General features: G+C 44.3%; 1 protein-coding gene across 1 annotated transcript in view; it reads right to left on the bottom strand.

Annotated features, from left to right (window-relative positions):
* The window catches only part of SCAPER (S-phase cyclin A associated protein in the ER), a 960,370-nt gene that overhangs the window by 854,379 nt on the left and 81,077 nt on the right, over positions 1-24,914 (bottom strand). The window contains 1 exon segment of the mRNA XM_030187331.1: positions 18,220-18,333. Coding sequence (XP_030043191.1) covers positions 18,220-18,333 — 114 coding nt within the window.

Raw genomic sequence — 24,914 nt, 5'->3', positions numbered from 1 at the left:
ACTCTTTCTGGCCCGATTGACAAGTACCTCCAGAGAGCCATGGGTCCGAATTCGTCGGTGAGCGGTTCGCAGGGGCAGCCCGAGGCTGGAGAGCGAGGCTTGCCCTTTGAACTGGAAGTGTCTTTGAGCCCCGACGAAAGGACGCCACCCCCTCAGCCTTTGCGAAGCAGTTCCCCGCTAGTAGCGCCCATCGCTCCAAATCCCGATGTGTTACGGGGCGATTTAGGGCGGGAGGCAGCCTTGATGATAGCGGAGAAACAGGGGGGAGAATTATCTACTCCCCTGTCTGCCGGTACAGCGGAACATCTTTCTGAGGGGGCACAGAGGAAAGTGGAAGGTGAGAAGCATGCTTCAAGCTATTTAACAGAGGAGAGGATGTGGCTTTTGAAAAATTTACTCAAAAACCTAAAGAAGTAACTTTGGATAGTGTGTGGCTGTTGATATCAGAACTGGGGAAAACTTTGTGCCCCCAGGTGAAGAAAATTAGTGAAGAAGTTGGGATTTTGACTGGAAATGTGAAGGAAATAGAAAATGAGACGAAATTACTTAAAGCAGTAGTTGCTAAACAAGAAAAAGAAATCCTACAGATGCAGACACTTCAAACAACTATGGTTAAAGATTTGCTTAATTTACGAAGAAAATCTGAAACTCTTGAGAACATTTCAAAGTCTAACAACTTACGCTTTATTAATTTCCCTCAACAACCATTAATCTCGCCTAGAGAAATGCTAAAAAATTATTTTCAAGAAGTTTTGGAGGTTGAGGAAAAAGACATATCACCATTCTCACAGGTCTATTATCTACCTGTGAGAGGAATACAGAATCAACAAAGAAATGAACAACCTTTGGACGTTTCAGCTCTGCTTGAAATGTCCGATACAGCACAGATAACAGCCACAACATTATTGGTTACTGTGGTGCTTTCCTCGGACAAGGCCTGGATTTTAAGAAAATTCTTTCAAAAGAGGGAAAAAAATTTTCGTGGTTTGCATATTAGTGTTTTTCCAGACCTTGCCAAGGAAACACAGAAACGTAGGAAACAGTTCTTGCAAATGAAGCAAGAAGTATTGCAATTGGGTGCCACATTCTATCTTAAACACCCGTGCAAGTGTATAATTAATTATCAATCTGTGAAGTATGTTTACTTTGATCCTGGGCAACTTTCCTCTTTTATAACAGCTAGACGCGCCCCAATATAATTTTGTAGTACCAAAGCATGTCTGTTTCTTATTTTTTATTTAAATAATATATCTTGATTTGTCTCCAGTCTAGGGATATTGAACTCCTATTGTGGACTTTTAGGAAGCTATAATATATAAATTCTTAATTAATAATGTTAACTGAATATGTTGTTCTTTATAGCCGATCTTTTCTGTTACAAGTGATATACTTGTTTTTTATATGTTATAATTATAAATAAAGAATAAAAAAAATAAAAATAAAAAAAAAAGATGAACATGCAGGTGAACTACCTGGTAATTTTCTTTCCTTGAGCCCTCCCAGACCAGTCTAAGACTAGTGAGTTGCGTTCTTTTCCTACCACTTGTCTGGACTGGTCTAGCAGAGATGAAAAGGAAGGATGGTTTTATGTTGGGTAGCTACTATGAACTCTTTCCCTATTATTCATGAGGCTGGGAACAAATGGCTCTATAAATACTCTTAGGAGCACTTTTTCTAAACTGCATTAATGCCTGGTAACTGCTAATACAGAATCATGTAAAGGTCCAATTTGGATGCTCAATTTAGGAGGTTAAATACAGAATATCAACACAAAGAGGCATATTTTCAAAGCACTTAGACTTACAAAGTTACGTGGAGGGTCATAATCAAAAGGGACGCCCAAGTTTTCCTGAGGACGTCCTCGCAGGACGTCTCGACAAAGGGGCGGGGAAACCCGTATTATCGAAACAAGATGGGCGTCCATCTTTCGTTTCGATAATACGGTCGGGGACGCCCAAATCTTGACATTTAGGTTGTCCTTAGAGGTGGTCGCCCTTAGACTTGGTCATTTCTGATTTTCGGCGATAATGGAAACTAAGGATGCCCATCTCAGAAACGACCAAATGCAAGCCCTTTGGTCGTGGGAGGAGCCAGCATTCGTAGTGCACTGGTCCCCCTCACATGCCAGGACACCAACCGGGCACCCTAGGGGGCACTGCAGTGGACTTCAGAGAAAGCCAGGTACATAGCTCCCTTACCTTGGGTGCTGAGCCCCCCAAACCCCACTCCCACAGCTGTACACCACTACCATAGCCCTTACGGGTGAAGGGGGGCACCTAGATGTGGGTACAATGGGTTTCTGGTGGGTTTTGAAGGGCTCACATTTACCACCACAAGTGTAACAGGTAGGGGGGGAAGGGCTTAGGTCCGTCTGCCTGAAGTGCACTGCTGTGATGGACCTGAGTATGACATTTGAGGCTGGCACAAAATATTTTTAATGTTGTTTTTTGAGGGTGGGAGGGGGTTAGTGACCACTGAGGGAGTAAGGGGAGGTCATCCCCGATTCCCTCCGGTGGTCTTCTGGTCAGTTTGGGCACCTTTTTGTGCCTGGGTCGTAAGAAAAACTGGACCAGGTAAAGTTGTCCAAATGCTTGTCAGGGACACCCTTTTTTTTCCATTATGGGTTGAGGACACCCATGTGTTAGGCACGCCCAAGTCCTGCCGTCGCTATGCCTTCAACATACCCCCGGGAACTTTGGTCAACCCCGTGACGGAAAGCAGTTGGGGACACCCAAAATCGGCTTTCGAGTATGCCAATTTGGGCGACCCTGTGAGAAGGACGCCCATCTTCCAATTTGTGTCAAAAGACGGGCATCCTTCTCTTTCAAAAATAAGCCTGATAGTAACCTATGGAAGTTTGTAAGTGTTTTGAAAATGAGACCCTTACTCATATGTGCAGGTAGTCCCAAACAAGCAATTTAAGCAGCCAGGAGCCTTCCCTGGTCACTTAAAATGCTTTGAATATCGACTGGATTTACTGTTCCATCTAGCTGGTTTCATACTGCTCCTCTGTTACTGAAATCAGTAATGCACACCTAGACGAAGACATGATCTGTACTCTAGAACAAACAGAGCTTCCCCAATATTGCTTGGTCTAGAATTCTGACAGAAGATATAAGATTCACAGCCTCATTTTAAACAAATTATTTCATATTTTGATCTTTTTGGAGTTATGCTTTCAGTCTTTGTTATGCCACTCAGTAAGCAAGATTTTCAGAGTGACTTAATTTTGTGTCTTAACTAGAGCCCTTAGGGTGATGTTTTACATGCTAAGACTCCCAGGCCTATTAAAAGGGAGTCTACTTTAAGGGTAGACATGCAAATGTCCCCATCAAGTTAAGGTTAATTAAGAACTTACTATCCCGCCTATCAGCGATGCCAGCTAGACGGCTTACAGACTAGGTAATAAAAGAAAATAAGAAGGGAGAGGAAGTGACGTCACCACTGGCAATGGCTGCCTAGCTTCTTAGCTCCCGCTCCCCGCAGCAATAAAAAGCTAAAAACAGGACCCATTTGCTATTTTTGCCACCTCAAAGCGCTCTTGGCAGGCAATTATCGACGAACAGAATGAGCAAATCGCACTCAGCACGGAACAAAGACTTGGAAAAGTCGACGAGCGGTGGGCTGAGCAAAACGCCAAAACGCCACGAGGCAGTGGCGCAGGCCTCGCCTTCTGACTCTGACTCGGCTTTATCGCTGGTGGAAACACGGAGGCCCTCTACAAAAAAGGGTTTCAGGCGAACTTAGACAGATCTTGTCTGGCATCCAGGAGGACATTCAAAAATCGAAAGAAGAAATATTAGGCAAAATGGATGTGCTTAGCGCAGATCTCCGTGAACTGGGGGGCCGAGTTGAGGAAACAGAGTTTCGGCTGGACGAGCACACGGAATCCCTAACTGCCCATGAGGCACAAATACAGGAACTCGACCAAAAAGCAAAAGACCTGACTTACAAATTGGACGACCTGGAAAATCGAGGTCGAAGAAATAATCTCAGGTTTCGTGGAATTCCAGAGAGCGGAGAAACGGAGGATGTCCCACAAATTGTGCAAACCATATGCACAACCCTGAGGGGAACTGAGACAACAGCAGAGACCATTGAGCTGGATAGAGCTCATAGAGCCCTGGGCCCTCGTCAAGAAAACAGAGCACGAGACATTATTGTTCGATTTCATAAATATGAAGTAAAAGAACAAATTCTTGCCTGGGCTCGGAAGAAACAGGACTTGGAGTTTAACGGCGCCAAGATTACGGTATATCAAGACCTTTCTCAGTTCACATTGCAGCAGCGACGTCTCCTGAAGCCGGCTCTGGATATTTTAATCAAGGAGCGGATTGTTTACAGATGGGGCTTCCCCTTTTCTCTGAAATTTACCATCAAAGGATCTAGACATAGGGTGAGCTCCCTACCTGAAGCCTGGGCGATCTTGCACGCGGAGGGCCTGGTGAGCACAAAGGCGCCTTCAGGGGAACTGGCACCCGTAACGAAAGCAAAACTACAGAAATGGCAGAGGGTCCCCGCATCTAATAAGCGTAGTAACCCGCAGAGGAAAGTGACAGCGGAGGGGACCTGAACGTTGCTGGGACGGCTTCATAGAGGCTTGTCGCTTGAGTTCCTGGCTTCTGTGGACATCGGAGGGAAGCTGGATACAGTCGTGGTAACCAAAAGACTATGTTTGTTGAGTTTCTCGGACTTCTCTGATTTAAGCTTACTCGATGTTTTATGCTTAATACGGGAAGGGTTTTTGTGTGCACCACTAGTGGAAAGGGATGAAGGGGATTCTCCCCTAGCTGGGAGAAGTGCATAATGTGTTGGGGAATGATCTAGTATCATTAGAGGGGTAATGAGAAGAGTAATATGAAGAGAAAAGATCTATATAAAGAAAGCAATGTTTGAAGCTGAATAGATTAGACGAGGGGCAGGAGGGGGCTTTTAGTTTTGCTGGTAGTATGTCAATTGCTGGGGGGGGGGCGGGGGGAAGGTGGGCTTGCCTGATATTCAGTGGGTTACTTTCTCACATCCCACTCGGAGAGAAGGTATCTCCGGGATGGTGTTTAAAGGGGGGGGGGGAAGAGGGAGTTGATTAATGGGTTTAGGGGGAGGGTAAGGGAGGGCGGGCTCGGACTGGTATCTTGTAAGAGGAGGGGGGAGGGGGTGAGTCCTGTAGGTGTTATGTTGTGCTTGTGCTGTTCTCTCTTGTGTTTTAAATATGAATACACACCTTAAGATTCTATCCTACAATGTGAAGGGGCTGAACATGCCACAAAAACGGCAGAGATTATATAAAGAACTTAGACAGTTAGAGGCTCATGTAGTCCTGCTGCAGGAGACACACCTCCGCCGAAAGCATGAAAGACTTCTCTCTCACCCTAGCTATCCCAAATCCTTCTTTGCCTCTTCAAATGAAGGATCTAAAAAAAAGGGGGGTGGCAGTGTTATTTCATGAGTCAGTTGCAGCCCAAATAGTAAAGATCAAAAGGGACCCTGGTGGGCGTTATCTGTTCATACATGCAATATTAGACCAAACGGAAATAAACCTAGCCTGTATATACGCTCCGAATGATCACCAGAGGGATTTCTATACAAAAATAAAAAATCTATTAGCAACATTTGCCCAAGGTTCTATAATACTGGGGGGTGATTTCAACGGAGTTATGGACCCGAGTCTGGACCGTTCTGGACCTGTACAGCCTGTAAGTTCCCGGGATGCATGGGCGTTGGGATCCTTGGCCACTTCCTTAGGGACCCTAGACGTGTGGCGTTTGAACAATGCGCAAGTGAGAGACTAGACATACTACTCCACAGTGCATGCATCGTACTCACGCATTGACTATATCTTCTTGGACCTGGCCTTGGTTGAGCAGGGGCCAGAAGCGGGAATTGGTAGTGCAACGTTATCAGATCATGCCCCAACCTGGGTTACTTTACCTACAATTAAGGCGGAGACCAAGGATACGAGATGGGCACTTAATGCCACAATTTTACAGGAGGGTGAGGTGGTTGAGGGTTGTAAGAAAATGTTGAGAGAGTACCTCGAGATCAATAGGGAGTCTGGACCCCCCCTGAGTATTGTATGGGATGCTATGAAGGCAGTATCGAGAGGCTACTTTTTACAGCTGGCCAGTAGGAGAGCGCGGATTCGTAGAAGGCAAGTGGCCCAATGCATGGATAGGATCAAGAAGTTAGAAGCACAACATAAAGTAGAGGGCTCTCAGGCTGTGCTGGAGGAGTTGCGAGCTCAGCGCATTCAGCTGAACTCTATCTACTCTGAACAGTTAAGCCAACTGCAATCTAAATCGAAAGTCTATTCTTATGAATTCTCCAATAAGGCTGGGCGCCTTCTGGCCTTGCAGCTGCGTAGGCAAAAGATGGAAAAGGCTGTAACACATGTCAGGGAGAGGGGGGGAAACATGTTGCACACATCGGAGGCTATTAGGAAACAATTTAGTGAATTTTACCGGGAGTTATACACCCGTGAAATAAATCCCCCAGTAGAGTCTATTCTAAACTACATAGCTGAGACAGATCTAACTTCCCTAACAGCCCAGCAGCGAGACCTGCTGGATGAGCCGGTCACGCCGCTTGAGATAATCAAAGCTATTCAACATTTACCATCTTGTAAGTCCTCTGGACTGGACGGGCTCCCTAATGAGTTCTACAAAAAGTTTGCCCCAGAACTGTCTCCACTCCTGGCTGATCTGTTTAACCAAATTGGGCGGGGGGAATCATTACCGGGTTCCATGCTAGAGGCCTGGATAGCAGTGATACCGAAACCAGACAAGGACCACACCGAGTGTGGTTCTTACCGTCCCATATCTGTTTTGAACGCAGATGTCAAAATTTTAGCTAAAGTCCTGGCCAATAGACTAGCCCCCTTACTTCCAGCGATTATCCACCCTGACCAGGTGGGCTTTGTCTCCTATAGAAAAGCAATGGACAATACGAGAAGAGTGGTAGACTTAATGTATTTAGCAAAAAGATTGCACAAGCCAATGTGCCTTCTTAGCTTAGACGCTGAAAAGGCCTTTGATAGGGTGCACTGGCCATTCATGTACAGGGTTATGGAGACCTTTGGGATAGGTCCCCAATTTTGTAGATGGATTCAAGCATTCTATGCTTCGCCTAAAGCATGTATCAGATTAAACGGAGGCTACTCCGACTTCTTTAATTTGCACAGAGGCACTAGACAGGGTTGTCCGCTCTCCCCGTTGTTGTTTGCCATGGTTATGGAACCTTTTGCTTCTAGGGTCAGATCTAATCCGGGAATCACTGGTATTACAATAGCGGGGAGGGCACATAAACTTGCCCTTTTTGCAGATGATGTGCTATTGTTTATTACTCGTCCTTTAACATCTTTCCCTGAGCTCCTGAAAACCATTGAGCAATATTCGATACTCTCTGGCTTTAAAGTAAACATGTCAAAATCTGAGGCTTTAAATGTAACCCTACCCGAAGATCAGGTGGAAACCTTAAAGGATACTTATGCTTTTAGGTGGGCTAGTGGGAGCACACGATACTTGGGGGTGAACATAACGGTTGGGCTCCCTGACCTCTTTACAGCAAATTACAAGGGACTGGGTCGAGTTCTATCCGCTGACATGGAGAGATGGGGAGATATTACGCTTTCCTGGCTTGGCCGAATAGCTGCAGTTAAACTGAATATATTACCACGATTACTGTATTTATTCCAGGCTCTTCCGATCTCGTTGCCCCGTAAATTTCTTGCTGCTCTACAAGACCGTATTGTACGATTCATCTGGGCTGGTAAACGTCCAAGGCTAGCAAGGGCCTTCTTGTATCAGGATAGAAAAAGAGGAGGACTGGGGGTCCCTAACATAGCCTGGTACTATAGAGCATCCCAGGCGCGTGCTGCTGTGAAATGGTTTCAGTCCTATCCTGACCGGCAATGGGTGGATTTGGAACAGTTTACTTTGGGTGATAGACCGCTGGGGGCATTAATGTGGCTACCGCGGTCCCTTAGGTGCCTAGAAGATGGGCTATGCCCTTCCATATAAGTAACTATGGATAATTGGGACAGTCTGTTTCCACAACGTAGCTGCTTACTGACGCGCCTCTCCCCTATAGCGTATAACCCATTGTTTGTCCCGGGGACAGAGAGGGGTATATTTACAGGTTGGTATGAGGGAGGTTTGCGAACATGGGGGCAGCTGATTGATGGGGAAACTATTCTGACATTTGCAGAAGCCCAGCAACAGTTCCCGACAGTGGTGTCTGACAAATATGCATATCTCCAACTTACTAATTTTCTTAAGACAAAAGCTGTACAGGAAGTACTGCGCAGGAAGCAAACAATCCACGAGCAAATTTGTGAGGGGCCGGGCACGACTACAGGGCTGATATCTCGCCTACACCATATTATCACTCAGCAATCACCCCGTTACACACTCCATAGGAAAAACTGGCAGAGGGACTTGGGTATTGAACTAGAGGAGGGGACATGGGAGAGGATGGAGCAGGCCGTGGCGAGGGTATCCTCTCATGTGCCATTTAAAGAGAATGCCATTAAAGTTCTATTTAGGTGGTATATGACACCAGAGCGTTTGCAGCGTATTTACCCTACCCTATCTGGGTTGTGTTGGAGAGGATGTGGAGTGAAGGGAACCATGGGTCACATTTGGTGGCATTGCAAGAAAATAAAGGCTTTTTGGAAAGCGGTCCATAGCAGGCTGCAACTGTGGCTGGGGGTACAGATCTCTTGGTTGCCCACTATCTACTTATTGAACGCTAAAGCAGCAGGCCTCTTAGCTAATCAACAAATATTGCTGCGATATGCCACATGTGCAGCTCGAATTGTTATAGCAGCCTGTTGGAAACAGACTACGACTCCACCTTTAATTCGGTGGATTCGAAAGCTGAGATATGTGTGTGAGATGGAGCGCCTTATTGCACAGCGAAGCAATCGCACCAATAAATGGCACCTGATTTGGGACTCCTTTCTCCTTCATGCATAATGTAACCGTTGATTCATAAAACCAGTCCGGGTTGGGAGAGGGAGGGGGTAAGGGGAGGGGGGGAATGAAGTTTGTTTGTCTTATATTATAAAAACACTATAAAAAACTTGAAGTTCTGAAGGAAATCAGTATTACTTCATTCATACTCTGATGCGGAAGCAACATGTACCATATGCTAAACTGTTGTGGTTTTGGTATTGTTAGGAGAAATTTGATTTGTTAGACTATACCTCTGTCATTATACAATGTTCTAAGTGGCACTGTAGCCACGAGCTGTACTGTTGAAAGAATGTACCATTTACTAATAAAGACTTCATATAAATAAATAAAGAAAGAAAGAAAATAAGAAGAAAGTAGAAATAAGACAAACAGAGCAGATGGGTAAGGGGGGAGAACTACAATAATCATGATAGGAAAGCAAGGGGGCAAAGAAAGCACACCAGGAGGGGGAACATACCTAGAGCCCACGTGACACCTGTCCTGCTTATTTTCGAAAGAGAAGGGTGCCCATCTTCCGACACAAATCAGGAAATGGGCACTCTTCTCTCAGGTGCGGCCAAATCGGCATAATCGAAAGCCGATTTTGGCCGCCCTCAACTGCAGTCCGTCGCAGGAGCGGCCAAAGTTTAAGGGGGCATGTCAGAGGCATAGTGAAGGCGGGACTGGGGCGTGGTTAACACATGGGCGCCCTCAGCCAATAATGGAAAAAAGAAGAGCGGCCCTGACGAGCATTTGGCCGACTTTACTTGGTCCATTTATTTTCAGGACCAAGCCTCAAAAAGGTGTCCAAACTGACCAGATAACCACCGGAGGGAATCGGGGATCACCTCCCCGTACTCCCCCAATGGTAACCAACCCCCTACCACCCTAAAAAAAAAATTTAAAACATTTTTTCCAGCCTCTATGCCAGCCTGAAATGTCATACCCAGCTCCATGACAGCAGTATGCAGGTCCCTGGAGCAGTTTTAGTGGGTGCTGTGCACTTCAGGTAGGCGGACCCAGATCCACCTCCCCCCCCCCCCCCACCTGTTACACTTGTGGTGGTAAATGGGAGCCCTCCAAAACCCACCCGAAACCCACTGTACCCACATATAGGTGCCCCCCTTCACCCACAGGGGCTATGGTAGTGGTGTACAGTTGTGGGGAGTGGGTTTTGGGGAGGATTTGGGGGGCTCAGCACCCAAGGTAAGGGAGCTATGTACCTGAGAGCAATTAATGAAGTCCACTGCAGTGCCCCCTAGGGTGCCCGGTTGATGTCCTGGCATGTCAGGGGGATCAGTGCACTATAAATGCTGGCTCCTCCCACGGCCAAATGGCTTGGATTTGGCCTGTTTTGAGATGGCCGCCCTTAGTTTCCATTATCGGCGAAAACTGAGGCCGGCCATCTCTAAGTCTAGCGATCTCAACATTTAGGTCGACCAGCTCTAAGATTGACCTAAATGTCGAGATTTGGCCGGCCCCGACCGTATTATCGGAACGAAAGATGGCCACCCATCTTGCTCGATATTAAGGTTGGCTCCGCCCCTTCCCAGGGCCGTCCCCGGAGATGGGCACCCTTAGAGATGGGTGCCCCCGTTCGATTATGCCCCTCTGTGTCTAGTATCAGCGAAATGCCACCAAATAAAAGATAAGTTTTGAGGTCAACCTTAAACTAGTCCATGGATGACTGAGATCTGAAATGCACTGCAAGCTGATTCCAGAGCTCAGGGATTTCTACTGAAAAAATACAGCGCCTAAGTCTAGCATGAATGATATCTCTGGATGTATGGGCGATCAAACGTTGTTGTGTCGACAAGCAGAGGGGATGAGTGGGGATATATGGAGTCAGCAACAAGCGTGAAAGGCAGGGTCCTCAGTAGTCCTAATTTTAAATATGAAGAATAAGATTTTGTAAGCAATACGATAAGGGAATGGCAACCAATGCGAGGATTTCAGAAGGGAAGTTAAGTGGTCCTATCATAGACAGCTACTTAAATGTCTTCCCACAATACCAGAAACTATTGCTCTTGCCAGTTAAGCAACTCAAAGGCTAACGTTTCCAGTCTCCCATTCATATTGCAGTTCATAACATGTTCAACTGGAGCTGTGATAATGTTTTATTAAGCATTTTCTGCCTTTCAATCTCCTATAAATTGTGTAGTTCATCAACTATAATAATCATCACAGTTCACATTCATCTTTATTAATCAATATTTTAATTCCTAAAGAGCCAAATACCACTAAAGGTGCATACACAGTCAATTCTACAAGAGACTTTAAACAGCAATTACACAGGGTTTGACCTTTGTTTGTTTTCTGAAAGGAAATGACTGTTAATCTTATTAAACAGTGAACATGAAATATATTGATTTTTTATCTTCATTTTGTTGGATTGCCCAAGAATAATAAATAACAGTAAAGAGAATGAGCTCTTCCAGGCATGACCATTTTTATAAATCTTGGCAGGTCTATTTGTTTCTCATATCTAGACAAAGATTTGGTTCACTTCATTTGACTATAACCACAGAACGTCGGTATATCAAACCCCCATCCCTCCTTTCCTCTTCCCGCCTTTCATTTCTCTAGGAGGTTTTATAAGATATATATATATACATATATAGATATATATAATAGAAAGCATCCATTAAGATATTTTAATGTGTATTGTGTTGATATTGTAAGTAGCATACAATGCCATAATGTGTATTGTGTTGATATTGTAAGTAGCATACAATGCCATAATGTGTACTGTTTGCATATTTTTATTGCTCTAATTGTCTACTGCCTCTGTCCAGCTTATTCTTGGGTAAATTTCTTCATAAGACAGTAAATAAATCCTAATAAGTAAATGAATAATAAGTTCCAAATAGTAAGAGCTTCTGATTTCAACCTCCATTTACATGATAAAAATTTGCTGTCATATCTATTGCAACTGCTTGTGCTTATCTGACATGCTCTGACTGCAAAGCTTGTTAGGATTCTAGCTCACATAAAATCAAATAAATATAAACTAAGGAGTCCTTTTACTAAGCTAAGTAATAATGTGCGCTTAACACAGCAAAAACAGTCTAACTCAGGACATGCTAAAGCCACTCCATATTAGTGAGTGAATTCCTTCAAAAAGGCAGTAAATAAATCCTAATAATAATAAACAAATAAATTAGTTGTGGCCTCTGTGCATGCTAAGCATGCAGTAAAGCGAAGTTACTCACCTGTAGCAGATGTTCTATGAGAACAATGGACCAAGCATTCTCACATGTGGGTGACGTCATCCAAAAGAGCCCGGTACAAATGATACCTAGCGTGTATTAGTTAAAGAAAGTTCTAGCAGCATCACACGGCGCATGCATGGGAACCTTTTTGCCAGACTCGCAACCGTAGGTCCATCAGTCAAATGACTCAGCTTAAGAAGACAACTCATAGGGGAGGTGGAGATATGTGAGAATTCCTGGCCTGTTGTCCTCAGAGAACACTTGCTACAAGTAAGTAACGTTGCTTTCTCTGAGGACAAGTAGGCCAGATGTATTCTCACATATGGGAATCCCTAGCTACCAGGCTCACTGAAAACAAAGCTAGGACAATAGGAACTAGAAACATTGAGGCCTTGAAGTCAATTATCCTGAAAGTATATATACAAACTGGCTGTGAAAGTGCAGCCTGAAACAGAAAGAACAAAACTGGGCCTAGGACGGTGGAGTTGGATTCTTGACACCAAACAAATTCTGCAGGACTGTCTAAACAACCGGTTGTCATGTCTGGTATTCCGCTCAGGATAGTAGTGTGATGTGAATGGGTAGACTGAAGAACAACACCTGCCTCGGCCATCAAAATCATGGTTCCTTGATCTTGCTTGAGTTTCATCAAATTCATCTCTATGAGAGGTATGCAAGGATACACATGCAGAAGACCCTCCCCCAATGTAGGAGAAAGGCATCTGACGCTAGTCTGTTGTGTGACTGGAGACTGGAACAGAACTGAGGGACTAACCACCTTCCCCATTCATGATACACTGACTAAATAGTTTGTTACCTTTAGATTGTAAGCTCTCTTGAGCAGGGACTGTCCTTCCCCATGTTTTAACTTGTACAGCGCTGCGTAACCCTAGTAGCGCTATAGAAATGCTAAGTAGTAGTAAGTAGTAGTAGTAGTAGATAAATGGCAAAAAGATCCACTGAGGAGGTGCCCCACTCTTGGACGATCTTGCAGGTTATGCCCATGTTGAGAGACCACTCGTGAGGTTGCATCCACCAGGTTGCTTTGGGGGAGGGACCCACATGACATCCGCCGGGTTCCTTGTGGCCTGAAATCACTGGAAAGCTAGAGTCCACTGGGCCACTCGCAAATGGAAGTGAACCATGGGGAGGCCATGTAGCCTAGTAATCTCAACATCTGTTGAGCTGTGACCAGTTTGCTGCTGTGTACCTGCAAGGCGATCACAATTAGGGCATCCGCCCTTCTGAAGAGCAGGAAGGTCCAAGCTTGCACTGCATCGAGAAAAGCTCCAATATATTCTAGCACCCAAATAGTTCTCTGCATGGACTCCTAAGCCCCCTTCTGCAACATGCTCTACATCAATCATCCAGGTTGGGAAACACAAACTCCCAGTCTGCATAATGATACTGGAACTACTACCAGGCATTTGGTAAAGACCCTGGGAGCAGACACAAGGCCAAAAGGCAGAACATGTTACTGGTGGTGGTGGTTTCCCTATTCAAAACCTGAGATACATCCTGTGACTAGGAAGCATCAAAATGTGGGTATAGGCATCCTTTAAGTCCAGAGAGCATAGTCAAATTTTTCCTAAATCATGGGGAGAAGGATGCCCAGGGAAATCATCCTGAACTTCTCTTTGACTAAGAATTTGTTCAGGGACCTTAGATCTTGGATGGGACGAAATCCCCCCCCATCATTTTGGGTACAAGACAGTACCTGGAATAGAATCCCTTCCCTTCTTCCCCTGGTGGCATGGGAGCCAAAGTATGAGTGCTGAAAACAGATTCAACCACCAAGACAATTGGGCTCTTTCAAATCCGGGAGCCTTCTGGATACAATATTGCATATCCACCTTCTTTGGTACAACCTGCACTGAGAGGGGAGATTCCCAGTTCTTCAACAGTGCATCCTTCAGGATAGGGTGACACCTTTCTTGGGAGGAGCTAAGCCCTGTGCTCCTCCTCGGTCTCCAATTTAAATGGGATAGCAGACACCATCTCCTTAACAAAACCGGTGAGAGAGACCCGTCAGGTGGGGATTTACACCTCTCATGGCAGGGAGGGATCAGAAGGAATACCATAAGACTCCTCCTCCAAAAAACAATGTGGATCCTCCTCGGACTCCCCTGAACGGTTCAGATTAGAATCCTCAAAGTAGACTGGATGGATTGAATGAGTCTGTCCCTGCCCCAGCTCAGTGGGACTCTGCCAATGCCCCAAAGTGTGCCAAGGTACAGCCCTACCCTCAGACTCTGGAGAAGCTTCCTCACCTGATGTCGAGGGCAGTACTGCATGGGTCGATGTTGACGCCAATATCTGTCGAGGCCCCCGGCATCGAAAAATGCTCCACTGGCAGAATCTGGGCCTCAGAAAGGCGGTGAGGCTCAGGTGCAGCAGGCACAAGTGCCCTCAATGCCCGAGCAGAGTGCAGCTGGAACATCTGCAACAACTCCTCCCTGATAATGGTCCAGCACTGTTCATCCAGGATGGGCACCGGCAAAGGCTAGGTTCAGAGATAGCATGGAGAAGTGTTGGTGTCTAACTGGAAGCAGAAACCTGGCTGCCTGAAGACTGGTGCACCAGCATATCCACTAAACAGGGGGAGCGGTCTTCTTGGTGCCAGCACTTCTCAGGTATTGGCACAATACTTTAAAAAGAGGACCGATGCCAATACTTCTTAAGACTTCTCTTGACACTTGGCATTGTGGTCCCTCAGTGCCAACAAGGAAGACATCAAACCCGTATGCATCCTCAGTGTTGCGTCCGATGCTGACCAGTCCTGGGGCAAGCTATCAGCACCCAATGTTGAGGGAGGTGGAGACCTCCTCTATGCTGGTGCACTCCCTGTGGTTGATGCGGTCTGGGAAAGCCATCAAGGTTGATGCATCTGGTGCTGATGTTGATGGACCAGCCTTCAAGGAGCCAAAAAGTTTCTCTTGCTGGACTTGATGTACTATGAGGCATATTTTCAAAGTACTTAGCCTTCCAAAGTTCCATAGGTTTCTATGGAACTTTGGAAGGCTAAGTGCTTTGAAAATATGCCTCTTTGTGTTCTCAACTGCATTTTTAAACAGAGAGAACAAGAATCAGCCTGGTGGTTAGTCCCTAGGCATGCAATGCACCAATTGTGTGAGTCCGTCATAGAAATCATCCAATTACATTGGGTGCACCTCTTGAAGCCATTGTGGGGGGGGGGGGGGGTCAACTTAGACATGGAGAAAAGAATCACAGCCAAATTAAACTCCTCAATCTTGAAAGTAAAAAGGAGCAAAACTGAACATGAAGCTGGTGCTGAGGCTAAGCAGGCCCAAAGAAACACAAAAATAAAGAAAGAGGGATAAAAACCAGCATGGGAAGGCACTTGAAAATCTGAGGAAAACATGAGCTGAGAGGAGACCACAAAGACACATCCTCCTAGCTCTGCAGTAGACACTGAGGACCCATGCTCGCGCATTGGAATGCTTTACCACTTTCTGTACAGCAATTGTCCTCCTTAGCATATTTAAGAAACAGATAAAGGCCTTGATGTTTCAGAGAGCATTTTTTGAAGTATAGTCAGTGGGTGGTGTAGGCTTCAGGATTAAGATTCTGTTTATGTTTATTGAGTTTGTTGATGGTGTTTTATGTGATTTTGATTATGTTTGTTTTATTGTACTCCACCCAGATTTTTGAATTGGTGAACTATACATTTTTGCAAATAAATAAATAGGATGGGTGGGAAGGCACCAACACATGCATGGTGGGATACTGCTAGAAGTTTAACTAATACACGATAGGCAGCATCTGCAGCAGGCTCCATCAGATGACATCACCAACCTGTGAGAAAACACCTGGACTGTTTGTCCTTGGAGAATTATTTTTTCTTCCTTTTCTTTTTTTGAGGGGGTATGTCAGGGGCAGAGAGTGGGTGTTCCTGAGCAAACTGGTTAGCACACATTAACATGGGAGCCCTTATTGCTATCTATATAGGTGGTGGTAAGTGTTCCTGCAGTAATTTTTTTTTACTGGCCACACACTAATGCAAACATTAGCGCTTGGCCATAAATGAAACTAATAGAAAAAAAGGCTTTTTTATAGCTGCACTAAAAATGGCCTTAGCCCTCAGGAAAGACCCATGCCGGGGCCAATTCTTACCGCAGCTTAGTAAAAGGAATCCTAACTGTCCTTTGAAAGACATGCTGAAAACTGCAGGCTGACTAGGAAAGAAAGACAGGAAATATGTCATCAATCAGACTGCATTATTTTTGTCTAAAAAAAAAAAAACTTTAACAGAAGACCTGCAAACAAGTAACTGTGTAGAAAACACTGGGGACATCAAAACTAAGTGAAGGAATAATCAATTTGATAGAGCTTAAAACGGAAGGATTCATTTTCTGAAAGCAGAACCCACCCTGATATTGAATACTACTTGCAATAATTGTTCTGGAGTTCCATTTGATACTTTCCCCCATTAAGGATATTTAAATCAAATCATGTTCAATTATATCACAAGATCCAACTACGTAGAGGAATATCATTTCCAACACTGTTCCTTACCCCACAACCAAAGAAACTAAGGCAGTCATTTACTAGTAGTTAACACAAGCTAACACCATTAGTGTATGTTACCTGCTATAGTGGCACATTTTCATGCAATGGGCCCTGTGACAAATAACATGCATTAATGGCGGTAGTGTGCATTATCTTAATAAATACCCTCCTAAATGTGTCATAATGCTGAAATGTTTCAGTGACATGCAATTCTAATGTAGCTGCTTTCATGAATTTGAAGTAATAGAATTATAAAACATGTTGATGAGTTGGCCCTGTAAGTCAGTGGTAAACATTATGCACTGCCATGCATAAAAACTGGATTTGGTCCCAGGCCAAGCATCTGCTCTCCGAGCTAGGTGAAGCAACATTCAAAATCCCCAGGGAACAGATTGTCACTCAATGAAAACACCACATGGTCCACTTCCCTTCTTTCTTATATAGTGTATATAAGTCAGCAGATCCCCTGCATACTAATTGCCACTGACCACACTAATGGAAGTGTAAATCAAATGGGGATAACCACCTCTCTAACTCACAATCAAAGCATGAGATCTCAGTACTATCTAAAGGACTTCCAGTAAACTATATGGAGGAGTGGCCTAGTGGTTAGGATGGTGGACTCTGGTCCTGGGGAACTGAGGAACTGAGTTTGATTCCCACTTCAGGCACAGCTCCTTGTGACTCTGGGCAAGTCACTTAACCCTCCATTGCCCCAGGTACAAATAAGTACCTGTATATGTAAGCCGCATTGAGCCTGCCATGAGTGCGAAAGCACGATATATATATATATTAAGGAAACTCCAACTAAAAGTAAATTTCCACAAAATAAAGATATCCCCAACAGAACAGAATATAACATAATATGTATTTCATCCCACATGTTGGACAAAACAATAAAATTAGACAACTACATGAAGGGTTTCAGAAATAGGGTGAAATCACAGCTCTTCAGCAAACAAAAAATATTCTCTACAACCTCTCTAGAGTGGCCTTAAAAAGCCTACAGAACCACCACATCTTAAAAAACTCATATCAAGCTGTCCTTCTGTAGGGACATAACAGAGGAGATTTTTGACTTTCTGGTGCTGTCTTCGAATGGTTTGACAGGTTTTTGACCAATAGGTCATATGAGGCTAGGAAAGATGATAAACCTTTGCATAAATGGAAGCCCTGCTTGTGGTGTACCACAGGGTTCATTGCTTTCACCTTTATTATTTTTACTCGTTCCATTCATTATCCTGTTCCTTATTGTTTCCATATTTGTCCAGATTTTGTGTGGATCTAGTCTTTGCTATCTTAATTTGTATGTAGAACTACTCTGGATGTTGTAAACCACTATGTGATACAACAAAACAAAATAAAATTAAACCAAACAACAGTTTAAATAGCTAACTCTTATGCAAAGTTAGCAGGTTAAACATTTTGGAAACTGACTCCATAGTTTTCTGTAGTTTCTCTGAATCTGTAATGGTTATAAGACAAAAATAAAACATTTCAATAATGGAATGTTTGTATCTACATACCCGAAATTCAGGCTCCTCCGAGCACCTGATGTTGTACTAATTCTGTCTGTTGAACTTGGAATTACATGGCGCCCTGGAGACATCTTCTTCACTTCCCAAGCCAATGAAGTAGGTCTACAAATTCAGACAACAATTATAAGATATATACAATATGAACATTCACTTTTTGCATACTGTTACAGAGAAGTGAATGTTCTTTCTTTAGTTTTAGCACACAGATAGAAAGTAAGAAGAAGTATATTTTTAAAATCTTGTTGTTCTGGGATCTGATTGGCTCAGGAGCTCATTTTCATTTGTACTGGCTTTTGCTCCAGTCTTAGCAAGAAAAGAGAGACAGATCTCTTTTCTGAGGCTAAGTGAACAGTTATATGTCCTGATCTTCCCAGGTACTTTTTAGAAAGTAAACAAATGTTTAGTTAGTGCTATAATTGATCCATATTTCAGTTACCCATTATTATTTTGCTGATTGCACATTTTTGTTGTCCACTGCTCAAGTTCCAACCATAAACAATTTTCAGTTTGTTGACTCTGCCTGTCTGGACTGATAAAGAATCCTGGTAGTTTGTGTGTTGGGTCTGTGAGTGCTTTCTGGAAACTGTGGGACCACTGGGAGCATGGCCCCAGTAATCTAGAAATTAATGGGGATAATTTAAGAGCGGGAGACTCACCCAGACCGTTGGGACCCAGTCGGTGGGAGGAGGATGCTAGTATACAGCATAAGTGACAGGTGCATTCGCACCTGAGCTGTGCTGGGGATAGACCCTCTACATGGCCACAGGTTAATCCCAGGTGGGTGGCTAGGCATTTCGTGACAGGTTCTAGTAGTGATACTGACAGAGAAGATAAATAACCATGATGCTCCAACTGTTGGCAGTAACTAGTGAGGGTGAAAACAACAACAATTTCCTTTATCCTAAGCCTGAAACAAGTAATGAGTGCAGACCTTGGGTAAGTCATTTAACCCTTCATTGCCTCCAGTACAAACTTAGATTATAAGCCCTCCAAAGACAGGAAAATATTGCACCTGAATGTAACTTGCCTTGAACTACAACTGGAAAAAAAAGCATGAGTCAAATCCAAATAATAAATAAAAATAAAAAGTAAATAAAAAAGAAGGGGCAGAATGACAATGCAAATTAGTGATGACCGGAAGCAGGAACAGGCAAGAGATAACAGGTCAACATATGCCATTACATTTTTCTTAGAGTCTTGGTCCAGTGGCAACAGTACTGTTGCAATATTAGAGAAACACTTTCTTTGTTAACAGGAAGTCTGTCAATCAATTGCTACAAAACATCAGGCTCATTGCTGGCTACCAGTGAAAATCTGGACACCAAGTAGCTCACTCTGGGGATGATGCAGAAAGATGAGCAGTGGTTCTCAATCTTTTTCCAGCTGGGAAATACATAACGGATGGTGCTCACATACATGACGCTGAATACATGACCTCATGGACCTTGGTCTGATATAGTATGCCAGTTCTTATTAATTAAAATGTAAACATGCTCTGCTTCTACAAAAACACTATCCTTCCCCCACTCCCTCAAACAGTTGTAGATCATAGCTAGCATATTTTCTCTATAGAAGCTACCATACAAAAACAAAAGTCTGATTCTCATGCCTTACCTTAGTAATAGCAACATCAATCTCTCCACTACCAGGCACACTGTGAAATAACACCAAACCTGAAAAAATCCTAACTCAAAATGCATGTAGCAAACCTACCATACAACAGCAGCACTAATTCCTATGATTTAAACATGAACTCTACCTAAGAACAGGCAGCACTACAGAATACACAGAGGAACTCTATTTAGAAAAGAGATGGTAGAAAACAAAAATAAATTTAAAAAAAACACCTTAAATGGCTGCAGGGAGTGGATGTGTGACACCTAGACGGCTACTCCAGCTGTAAAGAACTAAGGCCGGTGTCAGGCAGACTTTGTAGGTCTGCGTCTGTATAAGGCAATCCGTTTTGGATAAGCTGGAAAGGGCTTCAATGGCAACTTCAGTAGCTGGAACCGAGGACAGTGCTGGGCAGACTTTTATGGTCTGGGTCCTGCAAATGACAAGACAGATTTGGATAGGCTGGAGTGGGTTTTGATGGCAACTCCAGTAGGTGGAACATGAGGATACAGCCAGGCGAACTTCTACGGTCTATGTCCCAGAAACATCAAAGAAAGACTCATGATAGAGTATATATCACATTCATTGTTGATTTAATCATGAATTGATAATGAGTGTGACTGCTGGGCAGACTAGATGGACCGTTCAGGTCTTTATAGTAACATAGTAGATGACGGCAGAAAAAGACCTGCACGGTCCATCCAGTCTGCCCAACAAGACAACTCATGTGTGCTACTTTTGTGTATACCCTACTTTGATTTGTACCTGTGCTCTTCAGGGCACAGACCGTATAAGTCTGCCCAGCACTAGCCCCGCCTCCCAACCACTGGCTCTGGCATAGACCGTATAAGTCTGCCCAGCACTATCCCTGCCTCCCACCAGCGGCTCTGGCACAGACCGTATAAGTCTGCCTAGCGCTATCCCTGCCTCCCAACCTCCAGTCCTGCCCCCAACCACTGGCTCTGGCACAGACCGTATAAGTCTGCCCCGCACTATCCCCGCCTCCCAACCTCCAGCCCCGCCTCCCACTACCGGCTCTGCTATCCAATCTCGGTTAAGCTCCTGAGGATCCTTTCCTTCTGAACAGGATTCCTTTATGTTTATCTCACGCATGTTTGAATTCCGTTACTGTTTTCCTCTCCACCACCTCCCGCGGGAGGGCATTCCAAGCATCCACTACTCTCTCCGTGAAGAAATACTTCCTGACATTTTTCTTGAGTCTGCCCCCCTTCAATCTCATTTCATGTCCTCTCGTTCTACCGCCTTCGTATCTCCGGAAAAGGTTCGTTTGCGGATTAATACCTTTAAAATATTTGAACGTCTGTATCATATCACCCCTGTTTCTCCTTTCCTCCAGGGTATACATGTTCAGGTCAGCAAGTCTCTCCTCATACGTCTTGTTATGCAAATCCCATACCATTCTCGTAGCTTTTCTTTGCACCGCTTCGATTCTTTTTACATCCTTAGCAAGATACGGCCTCCAAAACTGAACACAATACTCTAGATGGGGCCTCACCAACGACTTATACAGAGGCATCAACACCCCCTTTCTTCTGCTGGTCACACCTCTCTCTATACAGCCCAACAACCTTCTAGATACAGCCACCGCCTTGTCACACTGTTTCGTCACCTTCAAATCCTCAGATACTATCACCCCAAGGTCCCTCTCCCCGTCTGAACCTATCAGACTCTCGCCACCTAACACATACGTCTCCCGTGGATTTCTATTCCCTAAGTGCATCCCTTTGCATTTCTTCGCATTGAATTTTAATTACCAGACCTTAGACCATTGTTCTAGCTTCTTCAAATCCTTTTTCATGTTTTCCACTCCCTCCGGGGTGTCCACTCTGTTACAGATCTTAGTATCATCCGCAAATAGGCAAACTTTACCTTCTAACCCTTCGGCAAGGTCACTCACAAATATACTGAACAGAATCGGCCCCAGCACCGATCCTTGAGGCACTCCACTACTCACCTTTCCCTCCTCCGAGCTAACTCCATTCACCACCACGCTCTGGCGTCTGTCCGTCAACCAGTTCCTAATCCAGTTCACCACTTTAGGTCCTATCTTCAGCCCATCCAGTTTATTTAAAAGCCTCCTGTGGGGAACCGTGTCAAAAGCTTTGCTGAAATCTAAGTAGATTACGTCCATAGCTCATCCCTGATTCAATTCTCCTGTCACCCAATCAAAAAACTCAATGAGATTCGTTTGGCACGATTTCCCTTTGGCAAAACCATGTTGTCTCGGATCTTGCAACTTATTGGCTTCCAGGAAATTCACTATCCTTTCCTTCAGCATCGCTTCCATTACTTTTCCAATAACCGAAGTGAGGCTTACCGGCCTGTAGTTTCCAGCTACTTCCCTATCACCACTTTTGTGAAGAGGGACCACCTCCGCCATTCTCCAATCCCTCGGAACATCTCCCGTCTCCAAGGATTTATTAAACAAATCTTTAAGAGGACCCGCCAGGACCTCTCTGAGCTCCCTTAATATCCTGGGGTGGATCCCGTCCGGTCCCATGGCTTTGTCCACCTTTAGCTTTACAAGTTGTTCATACACACTCTCTTCTGTAAATGATGCTTTATCCACTCCACTATCATTTGTACTTTTTCCAGTCCATCGCGGTCCTGTTCCAGGATTTTCTTCTGTGAAAACAGAACAAAAGTATCTATTTAGCAAATTTGCTTTTCCTTCATCACTATCTACATAGCGGTTCGCAGTATCTTTTAGTCTCACAATTCCCTTTTTAGTCATTCTCCTTTCACTAATATACCTGAAGAAATTTTTGTCACCCCTCCTTACATTTCTAGCCATTTGTTCTTCCGCTTGCGCTTTCGCCAGACGTATCTCTCTCTTGGCTTCTTTCAGTTTCCTCCGGTATTCCTTCCCGTGTTCCTGTTCTTGAGTTTTTGTGTATTTCTGGAACGCCAACTCTTTAGCCTTTATTTTCTCAGCCACTTGCTTGGAGAAACATATCGGTTTCCTTTTTCTCTTGCTTTTATTTACTTTCCTTACATAAAGGTTTGTAGCCCTATTTATAGCTTCTTTCAGCCTGGACCACTGTCCTTCCACTTCTTGTACTTCCTCCCAGCCCATCAGCTCCTTCCTCAGGTATTCCCCCATTTTAGTAAAGTCAGCACGCTTGAAATCCAGGACTTTGAGTTTTGAGTGGCTGCCCTCCACTACAGCAGTCATATCAAACCAAACCGTTTGATGGTCACTGCCGCCCAGGTGGGCACCCACTCGGACATTTGACACGCTATCCCCATTTGTGAGCACCAGATCCAGCGTTGCTCCCTCCCTCGTGGGTTCCGTCACCATTTGTCTGAGCAAAACCCTTTGGAAAGCATCCACGATCTGTCTACTTCTCTCCGATTTCGCCGACGGAACCTTCTAATCTACATCCGGCAGATTGAAATCTCCCAGCAACAGCACCTCCCTCTTCTTTCCTAACTTTTGAATATCCGCGATCAGATCCCTATCTAGTTCTTCCAGTTGTGTTGGGGGTCTGTAGACAACACCCACATGGACTGAGGTTCTATCATCTCTTTTTAAGGTGATCCATATCGCTTCTTCTTTTCCCCAGGTCCCTGTCATTTCAGTCGCCGTGATATCATTTCTCACATACAGAGCTACTCCTCCACCTTTACGACCCTCTCTATCCTTCCTAAATAGATTATAGCCTGGTATGTTTGCATCCCATTCATGGGAACCATTTAGCCACGTCTCCGTGATTGCAACAATGTCTGCCGTCATTTACTATGTATGTTACTATGTATTGCATGGGGTCCTAGAATACCAATACATCTACTATTAGTAAAAGAATAAATGGAGTGCTAGAGTTCTAGACAGAAGTTTCATGCAAATACCTCAGTTACATTCAAAACAGGCAAACCCTTATCAAATACAGAATAGAAATATAAAGACAAAAATTGAATTGGGAACCCCAAGAAGGCAAACTAGGCATGTATCACAATATAAGAGAAATAAAAACAGAGATGTATTTCCTCTTGTATTAAACAAAATACAAAAACAGCCCTGATGTACATATCTCAAAGCTAACATATTCTACCTATTAAATTCAAAATAAAACACTTTTTTTCAACATTTGTTGTTTGGGTAGTTTATTTTTCCAAGCATGTTGGTCCCAGTTTCTCTTTTCAGGTTTCCTGTCTTCTGTTCTCTTTCCATTAGATGCTGTCCATTTATCCTTTCTCCACTTTTCTCCCATCTTCTATTCCCACACTTCATCCATCTCTGACATAATTCCTCTTTCTCTCTTCAAATTTCACCCTCTCATTCAGTTTTCTACCTATACTTCACTTAACTTCTCATCTCTTCCTCTTATCCTCTAGCTCCCCTGTCCCACTCCTTCCCTGGTCTCTTATTCCCTTTTCTTTCACTCAATCCCCATTAATACATTCCTATTCTCTGTCCTCACCATTCTCCTCTCACTCGCCTCCTTAAGAACCTCAATGGTCTCTCCCACATGGTTCCAAGATGCAAAGCATCTTTCCCTCTCCCCTTCCCATACCCTTGTAGCCCAGCATCTGCCTCGCCCTCTCTCCCTCCCCTCCATCTATCTTTATGATCCAGCATCTCCTGTCTGTCTCTCTCTTTCATCTATCCTCTGGCGGAAATCTCGAGCCCTTGCTGATTTCTTACACTTTAAGTTCATGCTGACCTCCTTCCAATCTGCTCTTTTACGTGCCAAACAGGATTATTATATCCAACTGACCAACTATCTTGGCTCTAATCCTCGACTTCTCTTCACCACATTGAACTCTGTCCTCAAGGTGCCCCCTCCCCCAACTCCCCCTTCATTATCTCCTCAGACCCTTGCTGAATTCTTTCACAACAAGGTTCAAAAGATAAACCTTGCTTTCTCTACCTCACCACCTCTCCCTCCACTAGTCCGTTCCCCTCTCTCTCTCCTTCCCCTCATTCCCTTTCCTCCTTTCCTGAAGTTACTATTGAGGAAACTACACTTCTCCTTTCTTCCTCAAAATGTACCACCTGTTCCTCTGATCCCATTCCCACCCACCTTCTTAATGCCATCTCTCCTGCT

The sequence above is a fragment of the Microcaecilia unicolor genome, chromosome 1 (genome assembly GCF_901765095.1).
Source record: "Microcaecilia unicolor chromosome 1, aMicUni1.1, whole genome shotgun sequence".
NCBI lineage: Eukaryota > Metazoa > Chordata > Amphibia > Gymnophiona > Siphonopidae > Microcaecilia > Microcaecilia unicolor.
The sequence above is the reverse complement of the archived record's forward strand: the minus strand, read 5'-3'. Positions and strand labels throughout refer to the sequence as shown.